This window comes from Garra rufa, chromosome 8, assembly GCF_049309525.1.
Source record: "Garra rufa chromosome 8, GarRuf1.0, whole genome shotgun sequence".
Lineage (NCBI taxonomy): Eukaryota > Metazoa > Chordata > Actinopteri > Cypriniformes > Cyprinidae > Garra > Garra rufa.
In genome coordinates this window covers 24532139-24556315 of record NC_133368.1, presented here as the reverse complement: position 1 = coordinate 24556315, position 24177 = coordinate 24532139, and the positions used below count along the sequence as shown (strand labels likewise).

Below are 24177 nucleotides of genomic sequence, written 5' to 3'. Positions count from 1 at the left end.
TCAAAGAATTCTGAAAAAATGTGCTCAACTATACTCAAAATATTGATTATAATAATGAAAAATGTTTCTTGAGCAGCAAATCAGCACATTAGAATGATTTCTGAAGGATCATGTGACACTGAAAACTTGAGTAATGATGCTGAAAATGTTGATCACAGAAACAAATTACATTTTAAAATATATTCAAATAGAAAGTAGTTATTTTATTTTATTGTTTACTATGAATGTTATTGGTTCTGAAATGAATTGCTTTGTTCCTCTATTTTAAGTCACTTTGGATAAAAGCTTCTGCTAAATGCATGAATGTAATCATCCACTTTAGGATCCAGTTTCAGTTTCGAGTAGATTATAAATCGTTGTCTGTCTGACAACACATGCTGGAATGCATAGCTAAACTTTGATGGCTCTGTTGACATATGGTTTAAACAAATCATCTTCTGACCCTGTCCACAAGGTGGTTTGTTTTAGCCATATGTCAAATTACTGTATGGAAAACCACATCCCGATAACATTAAACAAGAAATGATGGGAAGAAATGTTGTTTGGAAGAGATCTCTCACTAAGCAATGGTCATGGACTTCAAAACAGAGTTGCTGCAAATTTCACAATCTTAAACAATGTTCACTTTTCATGTTTTTTTTTTTTTTTTTTGCCATGATGAAAAACAGGTGACAGGTCTTAGTCAGTCAAGACGGTTATGTGGGCTCTGGAAGGGAAGCATTTGTGGTTTAGGTGACAGTCTTGATGCACAGTCTCCTGGGCGTAGTGCAGTTTTTGCATTCACCACACCTTTCCTGGCGTGCCAGTCCATAACAGACACTCTCAACACTTTAACATGCAGACCACAAGCAAGTCAAGCATTTAAATGGACATGACGTTGTCAGAAAGAACTGTGCAATGCTAATAACAAATATTGAGAGTGACAGTTGAAGGCTTTTAGTTGGCTATAATACACAACAGATATAACAATGGTTTGCATGTATATCCTTAAATTAAGCCATAAACTCAAATTCCCAAGATGCACCTGAATGTGAGCTCTATAATGACTGATCCTTTTTTGTCATGAGATCACTGATAGAATAGAAAGAGAAACTGATTGTCACAATTGGTCAATTATTTGGTGTTTGACAATGGATGAATTGCATCTTTGATTTAGATGTAAAGCACATGATGGGATTGTTCAGTTTTGTTTTTTCAGTGCACAAGCCATAAGGAATCGCTTATATCATGTTTCCATGACCCAAAACAAGGAGCCAATTAGAGACTTCAAAACGGCACGCAGTATTCCGCATGTGCTTGCGGTATATCAAAGGAGCTTCCTCACTAAAGAGACTGTCCTTCTGGGAAAAACGTGGAAGCTTGACATGGTTTTGGGTTTTGTCCTCAGGGTTATTAGATGAAGTCATTTAAACTCATGCACAGCCTTTCATTCAACCGATCCTGATGGTGATTTTTAAACTTTTAGAAAAGCAAGTGACAACAGCCATACCAAATTTGTAATTTGGATTATTCAAAGGACAAAAGATGAGAACATTTTTGACAAATAATAAAAACACTTCTTTCGAAATAAAGAAGTATTAGTATTGTTTTCACAGTTCTGTCATCATTTACACACTCTTGTTCCAAACTTTCCAAACAAACAAATTTTGTGATTTTTGTCCATGCAATGAATGTCAGTGGGAACCAAAAATCAAAAGTTTATGCAGTCACAGCTGAAAAACAAATAAATCTTACAGTTTCAGAGTGAATTATATATATAGTTACATATATAAAGGTGACATATCATTAAAAAAATCTGACTTTTTCCCTGTTGTGCTGTATATCGGGTCGCTGCTGCATCTACCAACCAAGAAAACATAAAAAAAAAAAAAACCAGTAATTTTTTTTGATAAGCCTGTCTCTGCAAACTTCTGAAAAAACAAACCACTGAAATTCTGCTTCCTCCATGACATAGAAAGGGGATCTTATTATAATAAAATAACCCTTTAATCTGCATGTTTCCCCCCACAGGCCGCCATTCTGTTTTCGCAAACGCCAACGGTGTACCAGTTGTAACGCCACAGCAAAAGTTTGAGAAAAGCATGCTAACATTTTTGTCATTGGCTGCACAAATAAGCACAGCACACTAGAGTCCCAGCCTCAGAGGAGACAAGAGAGCAGTGGATTTATTGATATGTGACCCTGGACCACAAAACCAGTCATAAGGTTAAATTTTTACAAAACTGAGATATATACATCACATGAAAGCTCAATAAATAAGCTTTCTATTTATATAAGGTTTGTTAGGATAGGACAATATTTGTCTGAGATACAACTATTTGAAAATCTGGAATCTGAGGGTGCAAAAAAATCAAAATGCTGAGAAAATCACCTTTAAAGTTGTCCAAATTAGGTTCTTAATAATGCATATTACTAATCAAAAATTACATTTTGATATTTATAGTAGGAATTTTACAAAAAATCTTCATGGAACATGATCTTTACTTAATATCCTAATGATTTTTGGCATAAAAGAAAAATCAATAATTTTGACCCATACAATGTATTTTTGGCTATTGCTACAAATATACCCCAGCGACTTAAGACTGGTATTGTGGTCCAGGGTCACATATATTCACTGTATTATGCTGCTGCCACACAGATCTAATAAAAACATATTCTTTCCCAACTGTTTACCTTCACAGACATACCCGACTGTTTTTGTAACTCGTGTGTTTTTAACATTAACTTTTCTGTATCTGACAGTTTAAGCGCAATAAGAGATGAAAGAGAACTTAGTTTAGCACTCACATGCTGTGTGACAGCCGCTTTCTGTGTGCGTACTTTGGCTGTGTGCGTTTAAAAAAACGTAAATCAAAAGTTTGAACTATATGGTTTAAATTGCATTATTTCAGTGTGATAGACATGATAATTAAAACCAAACAGATGGTTTTTTATCAGAGTATCTGAAATATGAGCTGTAAAGGCAGAGCCCTATTCTGGAAATGTGTGTTTTTAACATAAACTTGTGTGTATTTGACAGTTTAAGCGCAATAAGAGATGAAAGAGAACTTAGTTTAGCACTCACATGCTGTGTGACAGCCACTTTCTGTGTGTGTACTTTGGATATGTGCCTTTTTAAAAAATGTAAATCAAAAGTTTGAACTAATATGGTTTAAAACGCATTATTTCAGCGTGATAGACATGATAATTAAAACCAAGTAGATTGTTTTTATCAGAGTTTTTATCTGAAATATGAGCTGTAAAGGCAGAGCCCTATTCTGGAAATGTGTGTTTTTAACAAACTTGTGTGTATTTGACAGTTTCAGTGACAGTTCAGAACTTAGCCATATTCTGGAAAAGGGGGCGGGGAGCTGCAGCTCGTTTGCATTTAAAGAGGCATGCACGAAAACTGTGTGTTTCTGCTTCCACTCAAAATAGGTATTTTCAAAATGATATAATAAATGATCTGAGGGGTATTTTGATCTGACACATTCTGGAGACACCTGAGACTTATATTACATCTTGTGAAAAGGGGCATAATAGGTCTCCTTTAATTACAGTGCAAGGCATATTCAGTCAAGCAGAACAAATATAGCCAGTTTTTCATTTTTAACACCAGTGAGGATGGAGTTTCCATAAATAGCACAGACTGGGGGTCGCTTAGATTCCCATCTCTAATAAACTGTATCATTCAGTTAGCACAACTAGCACATGAGCTCCTGCTGTCAGATGAAGTGCTGGTCCATCCCCCACACTGCCTTTAGCCCTGCATGGCACTGAGAATGCACACTAGGGAGGCTTGAAACTGGAACCACCTGGAACACAATGGCGTGGCCTGAAGTCTGTTTTCCTCACACGATGGCACTCACCACATGTGCATATTTCACAGCCGTGCTTCTTTCTGGAGGCGAAAGATGTTTTTTGATGTACGCCCTGTATGCGTGATCTTAGTTAATTTATGGAACAGCAACTCAGCTGCCAGTGTGCTGAAATACAGGATGTTTTTCCTACTGAAAGAAGAGATTAAGTTAATAAACTCCATTTGTGCACATGCAACACTTTTAACGAAACCTGAAATTACTTTTTGTATACCGTACAATATGGGGTTGTATTGAAAAAGAAGTATATGGCGCTCCTCGTGGCTGCATATTAGACAAATAAGTGCAGTCAAAAACAAATAAATACATACAAATAAATAATAAAATGTAATGCATTTCTGTGATGCAAAGCTGAATTTTCAGCCACCATTATTCCAATCTTCAGTGTCACATAATTCTTTAGTAATCATTCATCAGAATATATTTAAAATAGAAGTATTTTGAATTAAACTTTAAAATGTCTTCACTGTCACTTTCGATCAATTTAACGCATCCTTACTGAAAAAGTATTATTTTTTTTTTTAATTTTGAACAGTAATGTGTTAATTATTTAGAAATTAAAGTTAGCAGACCCCCAATATTTGCACTTGCAAATCAATGCAAACATATCCTCCAGCATGTTTCTTCGATCCATTGGGAGCCGTAGACATTCTCTGGTGCTGTCCATCACTCTAATGAAGTGTGAGTTGTGTGTTTAGTGCTTTTAAGAGAAGCAGTCTGCCCGTATTGCCAAATACCAAGACCTTGTGTTAGCAAATTGCTGCTGTGGGACCTTCAATTGGTAACATTGTATGACTGCCCAAATGTACCAGCTGAGCTGTTTTTCAACTAATTGGAGAAAGTGAGCTGTCAGGCAGCTGTAGAGTAATTGAATTGAAACTGGTCAGACAGAAACTGATCACTTAAACCGTTGTAAATGTCCCCTGCTTTTCCTAAAGCAGTAATGTAAGTAATTGAATGATGAAACAAATGACTGGTTTAATGTATGAAAACTTCAAAGGTTATCATATTTTTACCCTACGATAACACAATGGTAAAATAAAGGAAATGTGTATAAGCAATAATTGTGGAATTTAAATTAGAATTTTTCAAACATACCTTTGAAAGTTAAAGGGGTAGTTCACCCAAAAATGAAATTTATGTTAATTATTACTCATCCTCATGTCGTTCCAGACCCATAAGACCTTCGTTCATCTTCAGAACACAAATGAATATTTTTTTTATGAATTCTAAAAGCTCTCTGGCCCTCCATAAACAGCGAGGGTCCTACAGCGTTCAAGGTCCAGAAAGGTACCAAGAACATCGTCAAAATTGTCCATGTGACATCAGTGGTTCAACCATAATTTTATTTAACAACTCTTCTCCTCCGCGTCACCCGAGCGACGGATGCCACATGAACTATTTTGTCGATTTTCTTGGTACGTTTCTGGACTTTAAACGTAGTAGGACCCTTTCTGTCTATGGAGGGTCAAAGAGCTCTCGGATTACATCAAAAATATCTTAATTTGTTTTCCGAAGACAAACGAAGGTCATACAGGTTTGGAACGACATGAGGGTGAGTAATTAATGACAGAATTTCATTTTTTTATGAACTATCCCTTTAAATCAATGTCAGATCTGTTGTACACTCTTAAAAATAAAGGTGCTTCACGATGCCATACAAGAACCTTTATTTTCTAAATAGTTCCATGAAGAACCTTTAACATCACCTTTCTGTTTCACAAAAGGTACTTTGTGCCAAAATAACCTTCAGATTATAAAAAAGTAAACAAGAGATGGTTCTTTAAAGAACCTTTGATTGAATGGTTCTTTGTGGAACCAAAAATGGTTCTTCTATCACTGTGAAGAACCTTTGAAGCTTCTTTTTTTTTGTAAGAGTGTAGCAATACTGAGGTAATGGTGTAGAAATTGTAATGATATTTTAATGGTAAAACACACACATCATGACTGGCCACCTTGTTTATTGTTTTTAATCCAAAAAGGAAAATTATATAATAATCATTAATGTTTTATGCTGTCTGTTAATGGGTTCCACCCATTCTGTTTTTAATTTTCCTCATTTTAGACTCCTTCTCAGACACATAAAAGCCAAATTAATACCAAGCTCCCTCTGTCTGTTACGTACCAGAAAAATGATTTTACACCTCGTAAAAACATAATCCACTTTACCACATTCCTCACCAATTTAAAGGATTAATTATAATGTACTTATAAATAATATATCAAATAGCTTCCAGGAAATGCATAATAGTTTTTAAAATACAAAAAAAAAGATTTAAAAGACCAAGCAAAAAGAGAATAGAGCCTTTTTTATTTGGGTAAAAAACATACAAACATATAATTAGAAATAAGAAGCCATCTCACTACTTAAAAAAAAAATCACATTTAAGTCAACATTACTTGCTATTTCTTAGTAGTTGTTTTGTGATAATAGTTTCTACTTTTAGTTAGTCAACAAACACTTAATCACAATAAATAATTTCTAAATTAGGTTAATGTGAAAACTCATGTAACCTGTTGCATATCAGTTATCTGGTCTTAAGAATGAGTTGTTCATGGAGATAAAATGATCTATCATCCCTGGCCTTGACCCTGAAGTAGTAGAGGGCATGACCCAAGTAATACCTTTGGACAAGTTTATCCAGAGCAATTCGACCCTCAGCTGTCGCCACCAGTCTTCCATGTTTATTGAGACGTCTGTGGGATTAATATTAACACCAGAAGCTTTAGTCCAGTCACAAAGTTGCGCCCTACCAATTGACAAATGACGTAGTGTTCTTGAACATTAACTAACTTAAACAAATGAAACCTTCACTGCAGGAAATTATTTAAAGGTTATTTTTCCTCAAGCACTGACTCACTCATTTTACAACATTTGTTGCTTAGCAATGGAGGGTAAGTGTGTGTTTGAAAAGCAGACAGAGATTTTTTCCTCTGTTCCTGCAGCTTTGGACCCCTGCTCTCTTCCCTCCTTAATTCACCTCATTCAGTCTCTGTTTCAAAGCCTTCTCCTAAAGGTCTTTCCCCTCTTGTGTATGTAGAAGAAAGCTCAGATAAAGCAGCTGGCACAAGTCTTAAGGAGAACCCAGGATGCTTATCGGTGACTTTTTGAAATCTGCTCTGATATTTCTGATAGCCTGGGACAATGGATATCCGTGCATGCTGAGACTGCCTTTTCATGCAGGTTATCGTGATGGAAACAATCACTCCTTCACTGATTCATGTCCTTCGTGAGGTCAGACCTCTTGATAAAGAAAACCATTACATACCCCATGTCCTCCCCATACAAATAACAATAGACATAAGATGTTTTAGTTCCATTAGGTGAGACTGAGGTTCGGTAAAGACGCCATGGTAGCCTTTGCTCTGTGGTTTTGTAGACTCTTCCTGCTGCTGCCAGTTTTGACAGATTTTTTTTTTTTTTTTTTTAAGATCTCAGGTTGTCGTTTGGGTGGTTATGTTTCATAATGTCTAATCAAGCATAGGAAATGAGGGCTCTGAGGTGCCAGAGAGGTGCTCAACAAAGTTACATTAATGAGTGTGTATGTGTGTGTGTGTGCATATATATACAGTTGAGGTCTAAAGTTTACATACACCTTGCAGAATCTTCAAAATGTTAATTATTTTAGCAAAATAAGAAGGATCATACAAAATGCATGTTATTTTTTATTTAGTACTGACCTGAATAAGATATTTTACATAAAAGACATTTACATCTTACATCTAGTCCACAAGAAAAAATTATAGTTGAATTTATAAAAATTACCCCATTCAAAAGTTTACATACACTTGATTCTTAATTCTGTGTTGTTACGTGAATGATCCTGAACAGTTAAACTGTGCATTTTACTTCAGAAAGGTCCTTCAGGTCCCACAGATTCTCTGGTTTTTTAGCATTTTTGTGTATTTGAAACCTTTCCAACAATGACTGTACGATTTTGAGATCCATCTTCTCACATTGAGGACAATTGAGGGACTCTTCTGTAACTATTACAGAAGGTTGAAACGCTCACTGATGCTTCAGAAAGAAACATGGTGCATTAAGAGCCACGGGTGTAAACTTTTGAACAGAAAGAAGATGTGTACATTTTTCTTATTTTGCCTAAATATGTTTTTTTTTTTTTTCATTTACTACCCTTTTGAAGCTACAGAAGATACTTGCATGTTTCCCAGAAGACAAAATAAGTTACATTTACCCTGACCCTCAAATTCAAAAAGTTTTCACCCCCTGGTGAAAAACCAAAGAAATTGTGTGACCTGAAGGATTTTTTTTTCCTGAAGAACAGCCACCAGTTTAACTGTTTAGGACAAACAAGGGACTCATGAACAACTATAAAAAAAACAACAACAACAACAACAAAAACAAACAAACGAACAAAAAAACAAAACAAAAAAAGTCGTGGATCATTCATGTATCAACACATTGTTAAAAAAATCAAGCGTATGTAAACTTTTGAACAGGGTCATTTTTATAAATTCAACTATTATTTTCTCTTGTGGACTATATGTAAACATCTTTTATGCAAAATAACTTACTCAGATCAGTACTAAATAAAAAATTACATACATTTTGTATAATCCCTCCTATTTCAGTAAAATAATTACAGTTTTGCAGATTCTGCAAGGTGTATGTAAACTTTTGACCTCAACTGTATATGGTTTGAAACCTTAAAGAGCTTAAGACAATGCAGCATTTGATTGTTTTTCCCTCCATTTATTTATTTGTGTTTTTATTATATTCAATTCATTTTTTTTATTTAATCTAATTACATTCTTTGAAATTAAATATATATTTTTTAAATGTATATATTTTTAGATAGATATATAGATAGGTGACAGATGTTATATATGGTATAGACCTTTCATTGTAAAAAAAAAAAAAAAAAAAAAAAAAGTCAAGTCAAATCACCTTTTTATGCAATATAGATTGTGTCAAAACAGATAAAAAAAAGTATATATATAACCAGCAGTGGTTCTGGTCGTCAGTGATATATTTGAGTTTATTCAGTCTGAGGTTCAGTCTGAGCCGCTATTGTCAGGCACAGATGGGCGTCACCACTTTCATTCACTCTATTTAAACAACCTGCAGCACAAGCGCCAACGGAATCACTTCATCTCTTCATCTCAACGGCGGATAAGAACGAAACCGTGGATTAATATTGCGCACTGACCAAGCATTAAAGGCAAAATGACAGAGGTAAGAAATGTCTTCTTGTCCTACAGAGCGAGCAAAAGACTTGAGACGAGATTTAGTTGACTGTATTAGTTACACCGCTGCCTGTTTGAGACACCTGCACTACACTGAACGATTTGCCAACACCTCATGAAGATACAGGTTGGGGTTTTTGACTATGAAAGCAGTTTTCTTTTTGCTGGGATGTCTCTCTTTTATTATTGAGAAGGCTTTCATAATAAAGTTGTAAGCGTTTCAAATATTTCGTGTTTCAGTAAAAATGAACTTGTACTAAGTTTAAGTTACTTGGCGCAGAACGTTTAGCAACAAAGTAGCTTAATTGGGAACGTAAGTCACGTAACCATGGCAACACTACCCGTGAGCGTTTTCATTTAGGATTAATATTTATAACACAGAAATGCTGAACAATTTAAAAGCTTTATGATTTATATGTCTCAAAAACGTTAATATTACCTGGTGCGCACAAACCAGTTTGGATTACTCGAGATAAATTAGACTCTATGCCTTATCACGTTAAAGGTATAGACTGTTTGACAGAATATGGATTTGCCCATCGATTTCTTTGTCCATCAATCAATACAAATACAAAACGTTTATTATTATATGTGTTATATTATTGTTTACACTAATGTTTCCATGACTTACTTCTCCCCCAACATGAGAGTGAGTAAATGATGGCGTTATATTTGTTTTGGGATGAACAAATGATTTGAAATAGTTTCTGGCCAGTTTTATTTTAGGGTGCAGGCCAGTAAGTTAATTTACATGCGAAGTTAATTTACACAAAACCCAATAGTCTTTATATTGTATCGTATATCATAACATCAGTGCTGTGGAAAGGTATACAGTTACTAGATTTTTATTGAGAAAAGCTCACACATGTTAAGCATTTTCATCATAGTTCATTATGCCCATGGTTTGGCTTTACACATAGACTACGTTCTGCTTTGTATTCGCTGCCAGTAATCCCAGTCTGTCAAATTAACTCATGCTTAGAACTTTACTCAATGTATCATTCTACACTGTTTACATTTGTCCAAATCCGTAACCTCAAAATAAATAAAATTGATTTGAAACACAAGAGCATGGGATGAATTTAATTTTAATTGAAAAGAAAGAAACATTTGCTGCATTTATGGACTAGAGAGCTGCACAGCTAATGAAAAGAAACTATGGAGTACTGACAAATCTCTGAAATAAAGTTTTTTTTTAACTGGTAATGTATTTAATCTTTATATCCCTCACTATTATTTTGAGCAAACCATGACTTAATATCCAACATCCTGTCATCCTGTCAAGAGCAGTGTCACAAGTTCAAGGCCCTCAAGGTGTCTGTTGTCATAAATCATTTGACCTTTGCACTCCAGTGTCCTTGCTGCTTACCATTTTGATTTTATACTGCTGGAAGCCCAGGCACCATTCATTATAGATAGTGACAATGACACAATTAGAGAGAAGGCAAAGAGTCTTTGCATGTTTATCTCCACGTGTTTTAGTCCTTAAAGGATTCATCAATTACATTTTGTGCTATGGACTTCCTAAACTGTTTCCTCTTAGGGTTAAAGCATATAAACCATTCTTAAACAAACAAACCGAAAAGCTTTTATCAAGCTACACTATTGTGTGCTTACTAAATGGAAAACAATTAGATTTCACTTTGTAATGAGCTTCAAACAGAAAACAGGTGGAGCAACAGGGAATTTCCTTTTGTAAGGGAAAATTATGTGTAATTCAAGCCCCCGGTTATAACATTTTAGTACATAAACACAATCACACACCCTCAAGGTTATAAGTGCTACAACATAACACGAGACAGACTTGCTTTATATTTTTAAAGATTTACTCCAATTCAGAACAGCATTATACTGACATTTATATCAGTTCTAGCAGCTCTGCTGGAGATTGAAAGGTTCCACTAAAAAAAGGATTTAGTGACCAGGGAAAAATCAAGGGTCAAGGGTCTGTGACCTCACCAACCACATAGCAACATGTCTTTTAGAACGGACCACTTAGATGTTTAAGATGGCGTGACAAAATCCCTAAACTGAAATTACTGCTCATAGAAATCACTGTGAAGTCATAGAACTAGTCACTTTGATTTTTGAAAAGCAGAACTAGCTTAAAGGGTACTTTAACATGACTGGCTTAAAGCCAAACAACTTTGGGCTTTTGAAGTAGTGTCAACTATCTAACCGAGCTAAACCGTGAAATTATAATAGGATGTTGTGACAATTTCACAAAAATGCAATGCTCTAGTGCCATAGAAAGGTTTGTCTTTCATGATCGGTAGGTCTTATGTCAAATAAATAATTAAAAAAGGTTTAAACTTAACGCTGTGAGAAAAAACTCTGCATCTGATAGTTCATAGCAATGCTTGCTGTGCAATGCTTGCTTGTTTTCTGACGATTGCTCTTAAATCCTATTATGGGACTTCAGACTTCATTCCAGGTCATGTTTAACAATTAAAAGACGAAAGAAAGAAAGCAAAGGTTTGGGTCTAATTAAGGGTTAATTTATTCATTTAAAATATACAGTCAAAATGTTAATATTTTTAAATATTATTACAATTTAAAATAACTGTTTCCTGTTTGAATATATTGGTATTTAAGGCACATTTTCGTATTATTATCGTGTTAAAAACAGTTTTCCTAATTAATATTTTTGTCGACACCTTGACACCTTCACTTTTTGCTACCTGATCTCATGACGAAAATGTACCTGTGGGAACTTTTTGCAAGACGCAAAATACGTACCAATAAGTACATATCACTCCAGTTTCCAACAGAAATGAACACTAGAGGCGGTAAAACAGCGAGAGCTTGTAATCGTTTTCGTACACAGTTATGATTACAGCTCCATATGTTTCTCTTTCCGGACTTAACAAGCTTGCTCGGTAGCTCATCCGGCATGGAATTGGATTTAGGATGTGGAATTTTTAGGTTTGAATCCCATCAAAAACATGACTCATGATGAAAGAGCTGAAAGATGAGAGATCGAAAAACAAGCTCAAACGGCATGTTTGCGGTTGCATTTTTACATCACATTTGCTTTTGTTCTTACTATTGGGTAGGTTTAGATGTAGTGCAGATGGTACGTTATTTTAAAATATCACAGAGCACTTAACTGATACATTTCAAGTCAGAACTGCATGTACAAAACCAACATCACATAAAACGTACCATATGTACAGTACAGACCAAAAGTTTGGACACACCTTGGACACACCTTTGAACCAAAGTTTTCTTCATTTTCATGACTATGAAAATTATAGAGTCACACTGAAGGCATCAAAACTATGAATTAACACATGTGGAATTATATACATAACAAAAAAGAGTGAAACAACTGAAAATATGTCATATTCTAGGTCAGGGGTCCCCAAACTTTTTTTTCTGAGCGGGCCACATCATTTTCTTTTCTTTAATGGAGGGCCGGGTCGGTTTATAAAATAAAATTCCATGGGTCGGACTGACTACTATTATTATTATTATTTTATTATGATTTTACCTGTATTTATTATACCTTTTAATGCTAGAATAGTTTATTATTTTTTTATGCACCAGACAGACAAATGATCATTTCTTTTCAAAAGATATACAGGTGCTTCTCAGTAAATTAGAATGTCATGGAAAAGTTCATTTATTTCAGTAATTCAACTCAAATTGTGAAACTTGTGTATTAAATAAATTGAATGCACACAGAGTGAAGTAGTTTAAGTCTTTGGTTCTTTTAATTGTGATGATTTGGCTCATATTTAACAAAACCCCACCAATTCGCCATCTCAACATAATATAATGACATGCCAATCAGCTAATCAACTCAAAACACCTGCAAAGGTTTCCTGAACCGTCAAAATGGTCTCTCAGTTTGGTTCACTAGGCTACACAATTATGGAGAAGACTGCTGATCTGACAGTTGTCCAGAAGACACAAACATTGATTGCCAAAGAAGCTGGCTGTTCACAGAGTGCTGCATCCAAGCATGTTAACAGTAAGTTGAGTTGAAGAAAAAAAAAAGTGTGGAAGAAAAAGATGCACAACCAACCGAGAAAAACTTTGGGTAACTGGGAGATGAGTGAAGTTTTGCTTTTGCACTTGTCCCACAGCAGTGCTAGTTTCACCTCAAATGCTATTGAGTCATTTTGTCATCGCTCTGATTTTTCTAGCTGGCTCGCGCATCACCTGTTCGATCGCGATGACACATTACGTTGAATGTACCATTCTGTTAGTGAATTTAACAAATAATTATACCTATGTTAATAACTAAGGGAAATTTTTGTTTGAAAGCCAACCTTTATTATCAAATACCGACATGATATAAGTAAAACATATTTAAAATTACATTTTCAAAATATGTCTCTGGCATTGTTCAGAGGGCCGGTCCAAATGCGGTGGCGGGCCGCATTCGGCCCCCGGGCCTTAGTTTCGGGACCCAGGGTTTCCGCGGGGTCTTAAAAAGTCTAAAATTTAAAAATCAAAATTTTAGGCCTTAAAAAGTCTTAAATTCGCTGTTCTAGGTCTTAAATAATTTTACACAGGTCTTATTTTTCCGATGTCCATGTAACGCTACGTCTAATGCTCATTTAAATTCTCTTTTTGTTGTTTCCGTGGTGTTGTAGTTCTTTATTTCACAATTCCAAATATAATTTGCTGTATTTAAACTACAACTGAGACCAGCATGCAATAGCCAATCAGCTTTCTGTTATTGGCGCGAGAAGTACCGCAGAAGTAAAATGGATTTAACTTTTTAGCTTTGGGGAAGTGCAAGTTTAGCGATACTTAGCTTGAAAAAAACTGAATATAAGGCTTGGCTAAGGCCAGTTGCTAACAACTAGATTTTTTTTTCTCCCTCTGTGGAAGTTACTGCGTCTTCAGAATCACAGTAGCAGAATACAGGTCAAACGACCTTTTTCTGTATATAATGTTCTCAATAATAATAATACATATAGGTCGAGCTAGCTGACCGCCAGCATTCGAGATACTTTTAAAATGTTTTTTTTTTTTTTACTTGCCCGACCGAACAAACCGCCTGATTAAAACTGAAGTGACAAAAACAACTAGCGAAGCATCGAAAGGCAAGAAAGATTCCTATTTTAATACATTCAACGTAAACAGAAATTGATAATGGATATGTGTGTATTTCTGGTCTATTTGTGACATACTTTAAAACAAATGAATGTAACGGCACTCTAAAGAAACACACTGAGGTAAAAATTTAAAATGTATAGTTTATTTATAACATGATATAGTTCAGTAATATACCAAGTGAGCTTTTTGCTGAAAATTCTCACAATTACAAATGTTACATTAATTTTAGCTCAATAAAAAAGTAGTTAGTCAAGTAGTTACTTACATGTTAGACAATATGCAACATTAGCAGAAGCATTCTCCTAGCAACGTTTTGCTATGATTCAGCGTTTTGATCGAATCAGTTGAAATAACTCGCTCATGAAGTGACTTACCGCCACCTGCTGGTAGTTTAGTGTGTTTAAAAGTATGCCTCCACACCCAACATTTCTATATTTATAAATATTATAAATATTTATTTAAATATTTATATATTTATAAATCAATAAATGCATTTAAAACATTAATCTCACTTTTAATTTTGCAGTGTAAATTATGTAATCTCACTGCTAACAGCCATTTAGAATTTATTGATAAATTCATAAAATAAATTTAAAAGGTAATGCATACATTTCAAAAGTAAAAAAAAGGCCTTTATAAAGGTAAATGAAATATGCAGATTTAAGATGTAAAAGCTAATAGAGCACTGATGAAAATATTGCTTCAGAATTTTTTTTTACATCAGATATTTCTAGTGGTACTTTTATGGGGATATTTTGTGTGGAATAGTATCTGCTGATATGAAAAGTTCACTGTATATCGTAGTAATAAATGTAATTTATGACAGCCATGAAATTGTGTTTACGTTTTACATTAAACACATTAAATATTACATGTATGCATGTAATATAATATCTATTTCCATTACAGGTTCGGTCTTAAATTTCATATAAGGTGGTATTAAAAAGGTCTTAAAAAGTCTTAAATTTCACTTGTTCATATCTGCAGAAACCCTGGGACCCCTGTTCTAGGTTCTTCAAAGTAGCCACCTTTTGCTTTGATTACTGCTTTGCACACTTTTTGGCATTCTCTTGATGAGCTTCAAGAGTTAGTCACCTGAAATGGTTTTCATATCACAGGTGTGCCCTGTCAGGTTCAATAAGTGGGATTTCTTGCCTTATAAATGGGGTTGGGACCATCAGTTGTGTTGTGCAGAAGTATATATAGTATATATATATAGTATATATAGAATTAAATATTTTATAGAATTAAATATAATTCCACATGTGTTCATTCATAGTTTTGATGCCTTCAGTGTGAATCTACAATTTTCATAGTCATGAAAATAAAGAAAACTCTTTGAATGAGAAGTTGTGTCCAAACTTTTGGTCTGTACTGTATGTTCATCTGTTCTGGGGGAAAAAAGAACACTCTTTTAGGGCCACTTTGTGGACATTTTATATCAAATATGTCCCAAAACATACACAGCAGTACGTATTTCATGTCTTGCGAAAAACCACAGGTACCCACAGGTGTGTTTTTATTATGAGATCAGTTTTTTTTTTTAGGATTATTTGCTAAATAGAAAAGTAGAAACAGGTTTAAATGGAAAGTAAAAAAAAAAACAGCATTAATTTGAAATAGAAATCTTTTGTAATACTATAAATGTCACATTTGATCAGTTAAATGCATCCATGCTAAATAAAAGTATTAATTTATAAACAAAACAAAAAAAACTTTTGAACAGTAGTGTAATTTTAGCAAATATATGCAACACGTATATAGTAATAAACTGTAAAAAGTAATAAACATATATTATAATATAATAATATAACATGTATAATACATTATAATTTAGTACATTTACATTAATAAATCATGAGAAATTTAAATATCTAGAACAATAAACTCAGTCCATTATATTAAAATATATTAGATTTTATACTTTTTACATATATATCCACCTTTTCCTTGAGTAACCGATGAGTGATGCCATGATGGATTCTAACATATAAAAATGTCCGCAGGTTTAATGTTATATCATTGACTCTGAGTATATGTTAATTTGACTAGAAACACAAAAGACAGGAAATCACTGTTCCGTTCGGGCAAGACTTCCGCATTCAGAAAAAAGGTGGATATAATCAAATTAATTATTTGGTAACTGGTTACATGTAACGGCATTGCATAATTTATTTACAAAATAAATGTAACTGTAATCAGTTACAGTAAAAAGTGTAATTAAATTAAAGTTACTTATGAAAATGTTAATGATTACAAAGGGGGTTACATCTAAATATTTTCACACAAGCCCACAGATTTAAACCCACTTGATGAGATACCAGTGTTTCAGGAGTTTAGGACACAAAATAGGACACATGCTTATTCAGTGGCTGTTATATTTCCTATTTGGGCTTATGTGTATGCTTTATTTTTTAAGATTAACAGTTTTTTTTCCAAGGCATTGTTAGATGTCAGTGTCTATGCAAAATTTTAAAAGTCATCAGTGTTGTAATCAGTGTTGAGTACCACTGTAAGGTTAACCCTGCCTGCTTTAAACATTTCAAAAAGAATAACAGTTGAAAACATTCATTAGAAATTTAGAAAAGTAATCAAAAAGTAATCAAATGTAATCGGTTACATTAATAAAGTAATTGAAACAGTTACATTACTTAACAGTTACACTACAATCTGTAGCCTATTACATTTCCAAAGTAACCTTCCCAACACTGCCAAAGATATAGACCTTATGCTAATCATAAGAGAGAAAGTTGGACTACATCTTGATAGGTATTTAATTAAACTTCTGTTTTTTCCCTTTCCACAGCTGCAATCTTCCCCACCAAATGACAAGATGAGTCTGAGTGCCAGTGAACTGACTGAATTCTTCACCATGTGGGAAGAATTAAACTTCACAGATGCCAGTGACAACAACTCACGGTTGGAAACGCAAGTGTGCCCCACATCCTTCAATCGCTCTGCTCTCCTCCATGCTATGTGCACCCTCTATGCCTTCATTTTTGTTGTGGGCCTAGCTGCCAATGCACTAGTTGTGTGGGTCAACTTGCGTTCGGAGCGTCATTACCATGACACACACTTGTATATATTAAATCTAGCAGTGGCTGACCTATGTGTGGTCGCTACTCTCCCAGTGTGGGTGAGCTCGCTGGCACAGGGCGGTCACTGGCCGTTCGGCCAGGCGGCTTGTAAACTCACACATCTACTCTTCAGCGTCAACCTTTTCGCCAGCATTTTCTTCCTGGCCTGCATGAGTGTGGACCGGTATCTTTCGGTGGTCCGCTCAGGGCAGATTTCTCAGAGACGAGCACAACAAATACGCCGTTTAGTGTGTGCGGTAACATGGCTGTTTGCTTTATTCGCCTCAATACCTGATACATACTACCTACAGTCCGTAAAGTCCCTACACAGTCATGTGACTTTGTGTCATCCTGTATATCCACAAGACAACCCTTTGCAGTGGATGGTGGGCATTCAGCTGAGTTTCGTGGTTCTTGGTTTTGTCATACCCTTTCCTGTTATAGCAGTGTCCTATGCACTGTTGGCAAACACTCTGGCTTCCTCTTCCTCTCATTCCCCTTCAAATGCCGACCAGGATCGCAGCGTGAGCAGGAAGGTCATCCTCACGTACATAGTGGTTTTCATAGCTTGCTGGGCACCATATCATGCCGTGCTGTTAGCCGACGCGCTAGCAATGCTAGGTGTGGTCCCACTGGGCTGCAGTTCAGAGAACAGCCTTTTTGTGGCGCTTCACCTTACGCAATGCCTGTCGCTGCTGCACTGCTGTGTGAACCCCGTGGTCTACAGCTTCGCTCACCGTCACTACCGCTATGACCTCATGAAAGCCTTTATCTTCAAATACTCCAAGCGTACGGGGCTGACGCGACTCATGGAGGGCTCTCAGGGCACAGAGACGGAGTATGCAATGGTGGAAAACACCCCTACGGCTGTGAGCTAGGACCTTAAGACTGTCACCCTCAACCAACGTTCTGCACTGCTTCAAAACGGGAAGTCAAGAAGTCCTCTGACATGTTTTCCTAAACAAAATGAAATGTTTTCCCTCAAAATTGCAGCAAATGCTCAACAGTGACTCCAGAGATACTGAATAATTCATTCGGAATGTGCCAAAGACTGACAGGATTTTGTAAAATTAGAACCACTTTGAGATGTTTTTCCTGAGTGTGTTCTGTCAAAATTGCAGCAAATTCTCAGCAGTGACTCCAAAGATACTAATCAATTCATTCGAAATGTTCCAAAGAGTGATAGTTTGTCTTACTACCTGATCTCATGACGAAAACATGCCTTTGTATTTGTACATGTATATGTAACATGTATTTCACAAGACGCGAAATAAGTACCAATAAGTACATCACTGTAGTTTCCAACAGAAATGAACACTAGAGGCGGTAAAACAGTGAGAGCTTGTAATCGTTTTCATACACAGTTATGATAACAGAGCCATATGTTTCACTTTCTGAATGTAACAAGCTTGCTCGGTAGCTCAGCCGGCACAAAATTAGACTTAGGATGTGGAATCCTTTGCTACGAATCCAGTCAAAAACATGACTCACGATGAAAGAGCTGAAAGATGAGAGAACAAAAAACAAGCTAAAATGGCATGTTTGCGATTGTGTTTTAAAGTCACATTCAATTTTGTTAATACTATCGGGTAGGTTTAGGTGTAGTGCAGATGGTATGTTATTTAAAACTTCACAGATCATTTGAGTTATAGTGGCACTCAACGGACATTTCGAGTCAGAATTGTGGTGACACGTACAAAACCAACGTCACATAAAACGTACCGCATGTACGTTCATCTGTTCCAGGGAAAAACAAACACTCTTTTAGCGCCATCCAATGAACATTTCACACTGAATATGTCACAAAACACACATGTCGGTATGTATTTCGCATCTTACAAAAAAGTTCCTCGAGGTATGTTTTCGTCATGAGACCAGGTTGATATTTAAACATCAGAACCAATGATTCCAAATTAACTTGCAGCCTATCAGTATCATTTTAAAAATGGGAAATTCCCATAATTGACCTTTCGCTAGGACCCATTCGTTACCCATGGCGCTCTCACACCACACATCATGTTCCCACACAGTGAAAAATACATCTCGGAGCAAAGAGGAAAGTGACAACGTGCCGACAGATAAGACAGAGCAGGTTACTTTAGGTTTACAAACTAAGTCTCCCCTGTTGAAAAAAACTGCATTTGCTGGTTGGGTATGTTTTGAAGCATGGCAGCTTATTTAAGCTGGTTTAAGCTGGTCCTTAGTTGGTCATGAGCTGGTTTAGGCTGGTTCTGAGCTGGTCATGTGCTGGTCCTAAGCAACTAGCTCCTTCTCAGAACCAGCTCCTAACCAGCTTAAACCAGCTGTCATGCTTCAAAACATACCTAACCAGCATATGCTGTTTTTTTTTTCATTTCAGCTTTCAAATTTTGTCATTTTGTAAGAAATTCAAATAATAAAAACACATTTTGTGGCTCTTTAATGTGTTGAGACAGATCACTGTTGCACCTGAACTGATCATCTCTTCTTTTTTTACTAGTTATAGCACAAAATAAACATGAATGAACATTAGAAGTATCTTGTTTTAACTGTGGAAAGACGTCAGTACATACCATTTTTCCAGTTCACTGATGTTAAACTACTTTCCAGTCTGGTTTGTTTGTTGGACAAAATGGCAGATTCAGCATTATGATTGGTCAGATCGCCTGTCAATCAAACTCCCTGCAATGGGTCAATTGTGTCCAGTAATGAGAAAAAAAAAATCTGTAAATAAAACAAAGATTATTGGAGTTAGTTTTACAAGATTCATACAAATTCAGTCTTTCTGCTTCTAAATTTCATGTTTAAATCACTGTTACTCGCTGTTTCTTGTGAAGTTCACTAGCAATTTCTAAATGCTAAAATGCTTTCTACAACATTTAGTGTACTGTGTAAGGTCAAAAAATCATTCAAATTGTGCTAAAGTTTATAAAATATGTTAATTATAACAGTGCTCCTGTAAGCCATGTAACAGCATATAGATGTAGCTCTAGTTCTCTTCATATTTAGCTTAACTGCTACTGATTGACTTGCGAAAAGCACTTTTTTTGATAAAAAGGGGCTTTTGTGTCTGAGGCAAGAGAATTGGCATTACTTTTGTGTTTTGAACAGTCAGTGTTCACATGTTCTCCGCAACAGTACATTCCAACATGTTTTAAAGGCTGGAACAGGTCAGAAAGAACTTCAACTGGATTTTTAATGTGCATCTGTGTTTGCACTTCATTGTAGGTTTTGTTCGTGTGTGTGTGTATATATGATGTTTTATGACTGGCTGTCACCTTGTAACAGCCTCATGTGTGTACTTGGAAGGGCATTTACTTTGAAGCTTTTTTGTCTTTGATAGATGTATATTTCAATTATCTGAAGAGAAAGTTAAGTATGTTGTTATATTTATCTTTATTTGCGTCATATAGTTGTTATTTTGAGTTCTGTTGGAACACTGAATACTTAAATGTGCTTGGAAATAAATAATTTGATTCTCACATACTTGCATAAACAGCTTCTGTATGGTATCTGATGGAATATGATGCATGGTTAGGATTAACCCATGTGTGAGTTGAAAATAATATGGATTCAATCTAGCCATGCCTTTTTATCTTTGATTATTAAGATCAACACTGTAGTATAACTGGTTCACCATCTGTTCAACAATGGTGGCCCCTTTTTTATTTATACCCTAAGGGCATCATAAAAACTTAAAGGTAATGACTACAATCTACAAGACTGTAGTACAACATGCAGTTTCGAAAATACATCTCAAGATAACCCTTAACCACATTCTGTACATTCAATGTAGCTAAAAATGTAAAAAATATGTAAAACATTTTGTAAATGTAAAAGGATGTAACTGGAAATACATAATACATATGACAGAAATAAACTTGTTGCCTCATCTCTTTTTTTCAGTATCTCACACTGACAATAAAAACTCAAAGAAGCTTACTAAAACTAAATATTCATTATAAAGAAGAGAACAATTCTCAAGGAAAACTTATATTAAAATGATTTTCATTTTGTGTTGATTCTTCCTAGCGCATGGAAATTTTCCAAACAATAATTAAGCAATATCACACAAGCATATCAGCATATCAAACCCTACAGTGAAACTTTATAAAACTCTCACCTTTTGTTTTTTATAGTGTATTTAATGGAATTAAACTCTTTAAACATTTGCCAGCTTTTAGAGGTACCAAAACCAAGCTGTAAAAGTTTAGCATATTCATTAAAACTCAATAGAACCCTTTTTACCTTGATTTTTTTTCCATCTTAGTCAGCTAGTTTCCACATTTCCATATCGAACACATGCAGGGGCAGAACAAGGACACATGAGAGTCTGATTTATGCTGATTTAAACTCTTAGTGCAACCAGTGTCAAGTCTATAATGCGTTCAACACTTTCCTGTATTTAGACACCTGCAAGGCCAAAGCAAAACCACTTAAGTTTGCATTAGTGGCTGGCTCTAAAAGACAGTCTTCTGTACACAGTCCATGGTTGTTCAAAAGCTAGCTTGTTATTCAACATCATCTAATGGCTGTTTTTCAAAACTTGCTGTATAAACCCAAGGTTTCTTATTTTTTCTTTTAAGAAACCCTACATACTATGAAAGCATAGCTGGCTGCATAAAGTTTTATATGATTGTCCCAAAGTTTTTAATCATTTTCTCTTTCGTAACACAAATTCAAACTAACTCATTCAGTATGTTCCACACTTCTGAGCATCAAAGAAGGTTATTGTTCTATAGTTGAAGAGTTTCCCCATACTTAGGAGTTTGGTTGATCAACTCAGTTTGACCCCTCTTGAACTCATTTGGTTTCAGTTAGTCTCTAATCTGTTAATTCCGTTTTCACCCCAGTCATGATGTGACACATTTTCATCCCTAAACATCCCCTGTGTCTTTCTCGGCAGCTATTAATTTATTTTGTCATGTTCAAAGTGTTCATGTCTGGAAAATGACACCACAACACTACAACACTGTCAGCCATTTAGACAACACAGTTAAAACTTAAAAAACATCAAACGTCATAAAAACGATGCTTCATAAAAGTGACGCTTTAATAAAAATGTCTTCTTTCAAACACAGCCTTGTCATGAATGTAGGCTGTGACTGGGTTAAACTCACACAGGAAAAGAAAAGAGACCACCAGTTTGAAACAGGTCATGACTCACAGCAGTTTTGTTTCTGTTATACAGGGCCTCAGTTTACAGGCTATCCAATAGCAAAGACAGTGAATAGGGAGTTTTAACAGGGCTAAGAATAAAGGTTTAAATGTATCACAGCATGAAGCATTTCACAAGAATATGGGGGAACTAACTTTTTTTTCCAAAACCATGAAGACCTTAAAAATACACAGACATAGATAGTAAGGTAATGTCTAATTACATATATAGACTAATATAATATAGACAGCGGCTGTAGTAAGTGCAAATAGCAATAGAGGCTATTTACACTAAGTGCAAATAGCGATAGATACTATTTACACTAAGTGCAAATAGCAATGGATTCTATTCACACTGAGTGAAAATAGCTGTATTTTTAGCCATTTGCTGTTTATACTAAGTAAAAATAGTGATAGATTCTATTCATGCTGTAAAAAAGCAGTGTTTTCTTTGTAATAATAGTAGTTACATGATGTTTAGTGCAATAGTATTTAGTGCTTAGTGCATTATAAAACAGTATGCAATAATAACATATTGAGTGTAAATTATGATTTATATTAAAATGAATAAATGGATGCCGCTTTGGTAAATAATGAAGCCCTCCCTAAACGTAACACCTTAATCGATAAACACCCGTTAAGCATGTTTTTTCACATATTTATTTTTATTTCATTTCCTTAATTTTTATTGAAAATAAATTCCTTTCTGATGTGATATGAGATTTGAAAAGCGAGAAGAATTAGTTTGGCAAAAGGCCTGATGCAGTCAGGGTTGCCAGGTTTTCACAGCAAAACTCGTCCAATCGCATTTCGAATGGGGTCTCCCAGTAAAAATCGCGTTCCGGGGGGTAAAATACACGATTTTTGACGGGGTTCCCATGGTACAATATTACGTTATTGGGGTCGCTTCAACCCACGGACATGAAAAACAACTTGCTGAAAAGTAGCCCAATTCCGCGGAAAGGCCGCAGACTTGGCAACACTGTTGAAGCTGCTGTTTAATGGACGTGTTTTGCCATTTTGTCTAAAGTTAATGGAAATAGCCTCTGCCAACAAGGCGGACTTCGTTTGAATAGACACTCCATATGTGACCCTGGACCACAAAACCAGTCTTAAGTCGCTGGGGTATATTTGTAGCAATAGCCAAAAATACATGGTATGGGTCAAATTTATAGATTTTTCTTTTATGCCAAAAATTATTAGGGAATTAAGTAAAGATCATGTTCCATGAAGATTTTTTGTAAAATTCCTACTATAAATATATCAAAATGTAATTTTTGATTAGTAATATGCATTGTTAAGATCTTAATTTGGAGAAGTTCAAAGGTGATTTTCTCAGTATTTAGATTTTTTTGCATCCTCAGATTCCAGATTTTCAAATAGATGTATCTCGGCCAAATATTATCCTATCCCAACAAACAATATATCAATAGAAAGCTTATTTATTGAGCTTTCATATGATGTATATAACTCAGTTTTGTAAAATTTAACCTTATGACTGGTTTTGTGGTCCAGGGTCACATATAAGACAATTATAATATAATATCTACAATGGAAGTCACTCAGTATTAAAAGGATAGTAGACCCAAAAATGAAAATTTGATGTTTATCTGTAAAACACCGTAAGGGGAAATCGGTGAAAAGTCCCGGATGAGTTTGCGCAAGCAAACGTAATCTTTTAGCTTTAAATCGTTTGAACAATCAGGATAAGCGCAAGTAATTACCATTTTGAATATCTGCTATACCCACAATCTCTGTGCACTGTGTAAACAACGAGTGTTGTATACATGCGACAGATTGCTTCCGGTGTTTGCGTATACTAC

General features: G+C 35.2%; 1 protein-coding gene across 1 annotated transcript; it reads left to right on the top strand.

The window, feature by feature from the left end:
* Positions 1 to 8959: 8959 nt before the first annotated feature.
* Positions 8960 to 21076, top strand: ackr3a (atypical chemokine receptor 3a). The gene is made up of 2 exons (XM_073845859.1): positions 8960 to 9057; positions 16948 to 21076. Exons 1-2 carry the CDS (start codon positions 9049 to 9051, stop codon positions 18094 to 18096), a joined length of 1158 nt encoding a protein of 385 aa, XP_073701960.1. The 5' UTR covers positions 8960 to 9048; the 3' UTR covers positions 18097 to 21076.
* The last annotated feature ends 3101 nt before the right edge of the window (positions 21077 to 24177 follow it).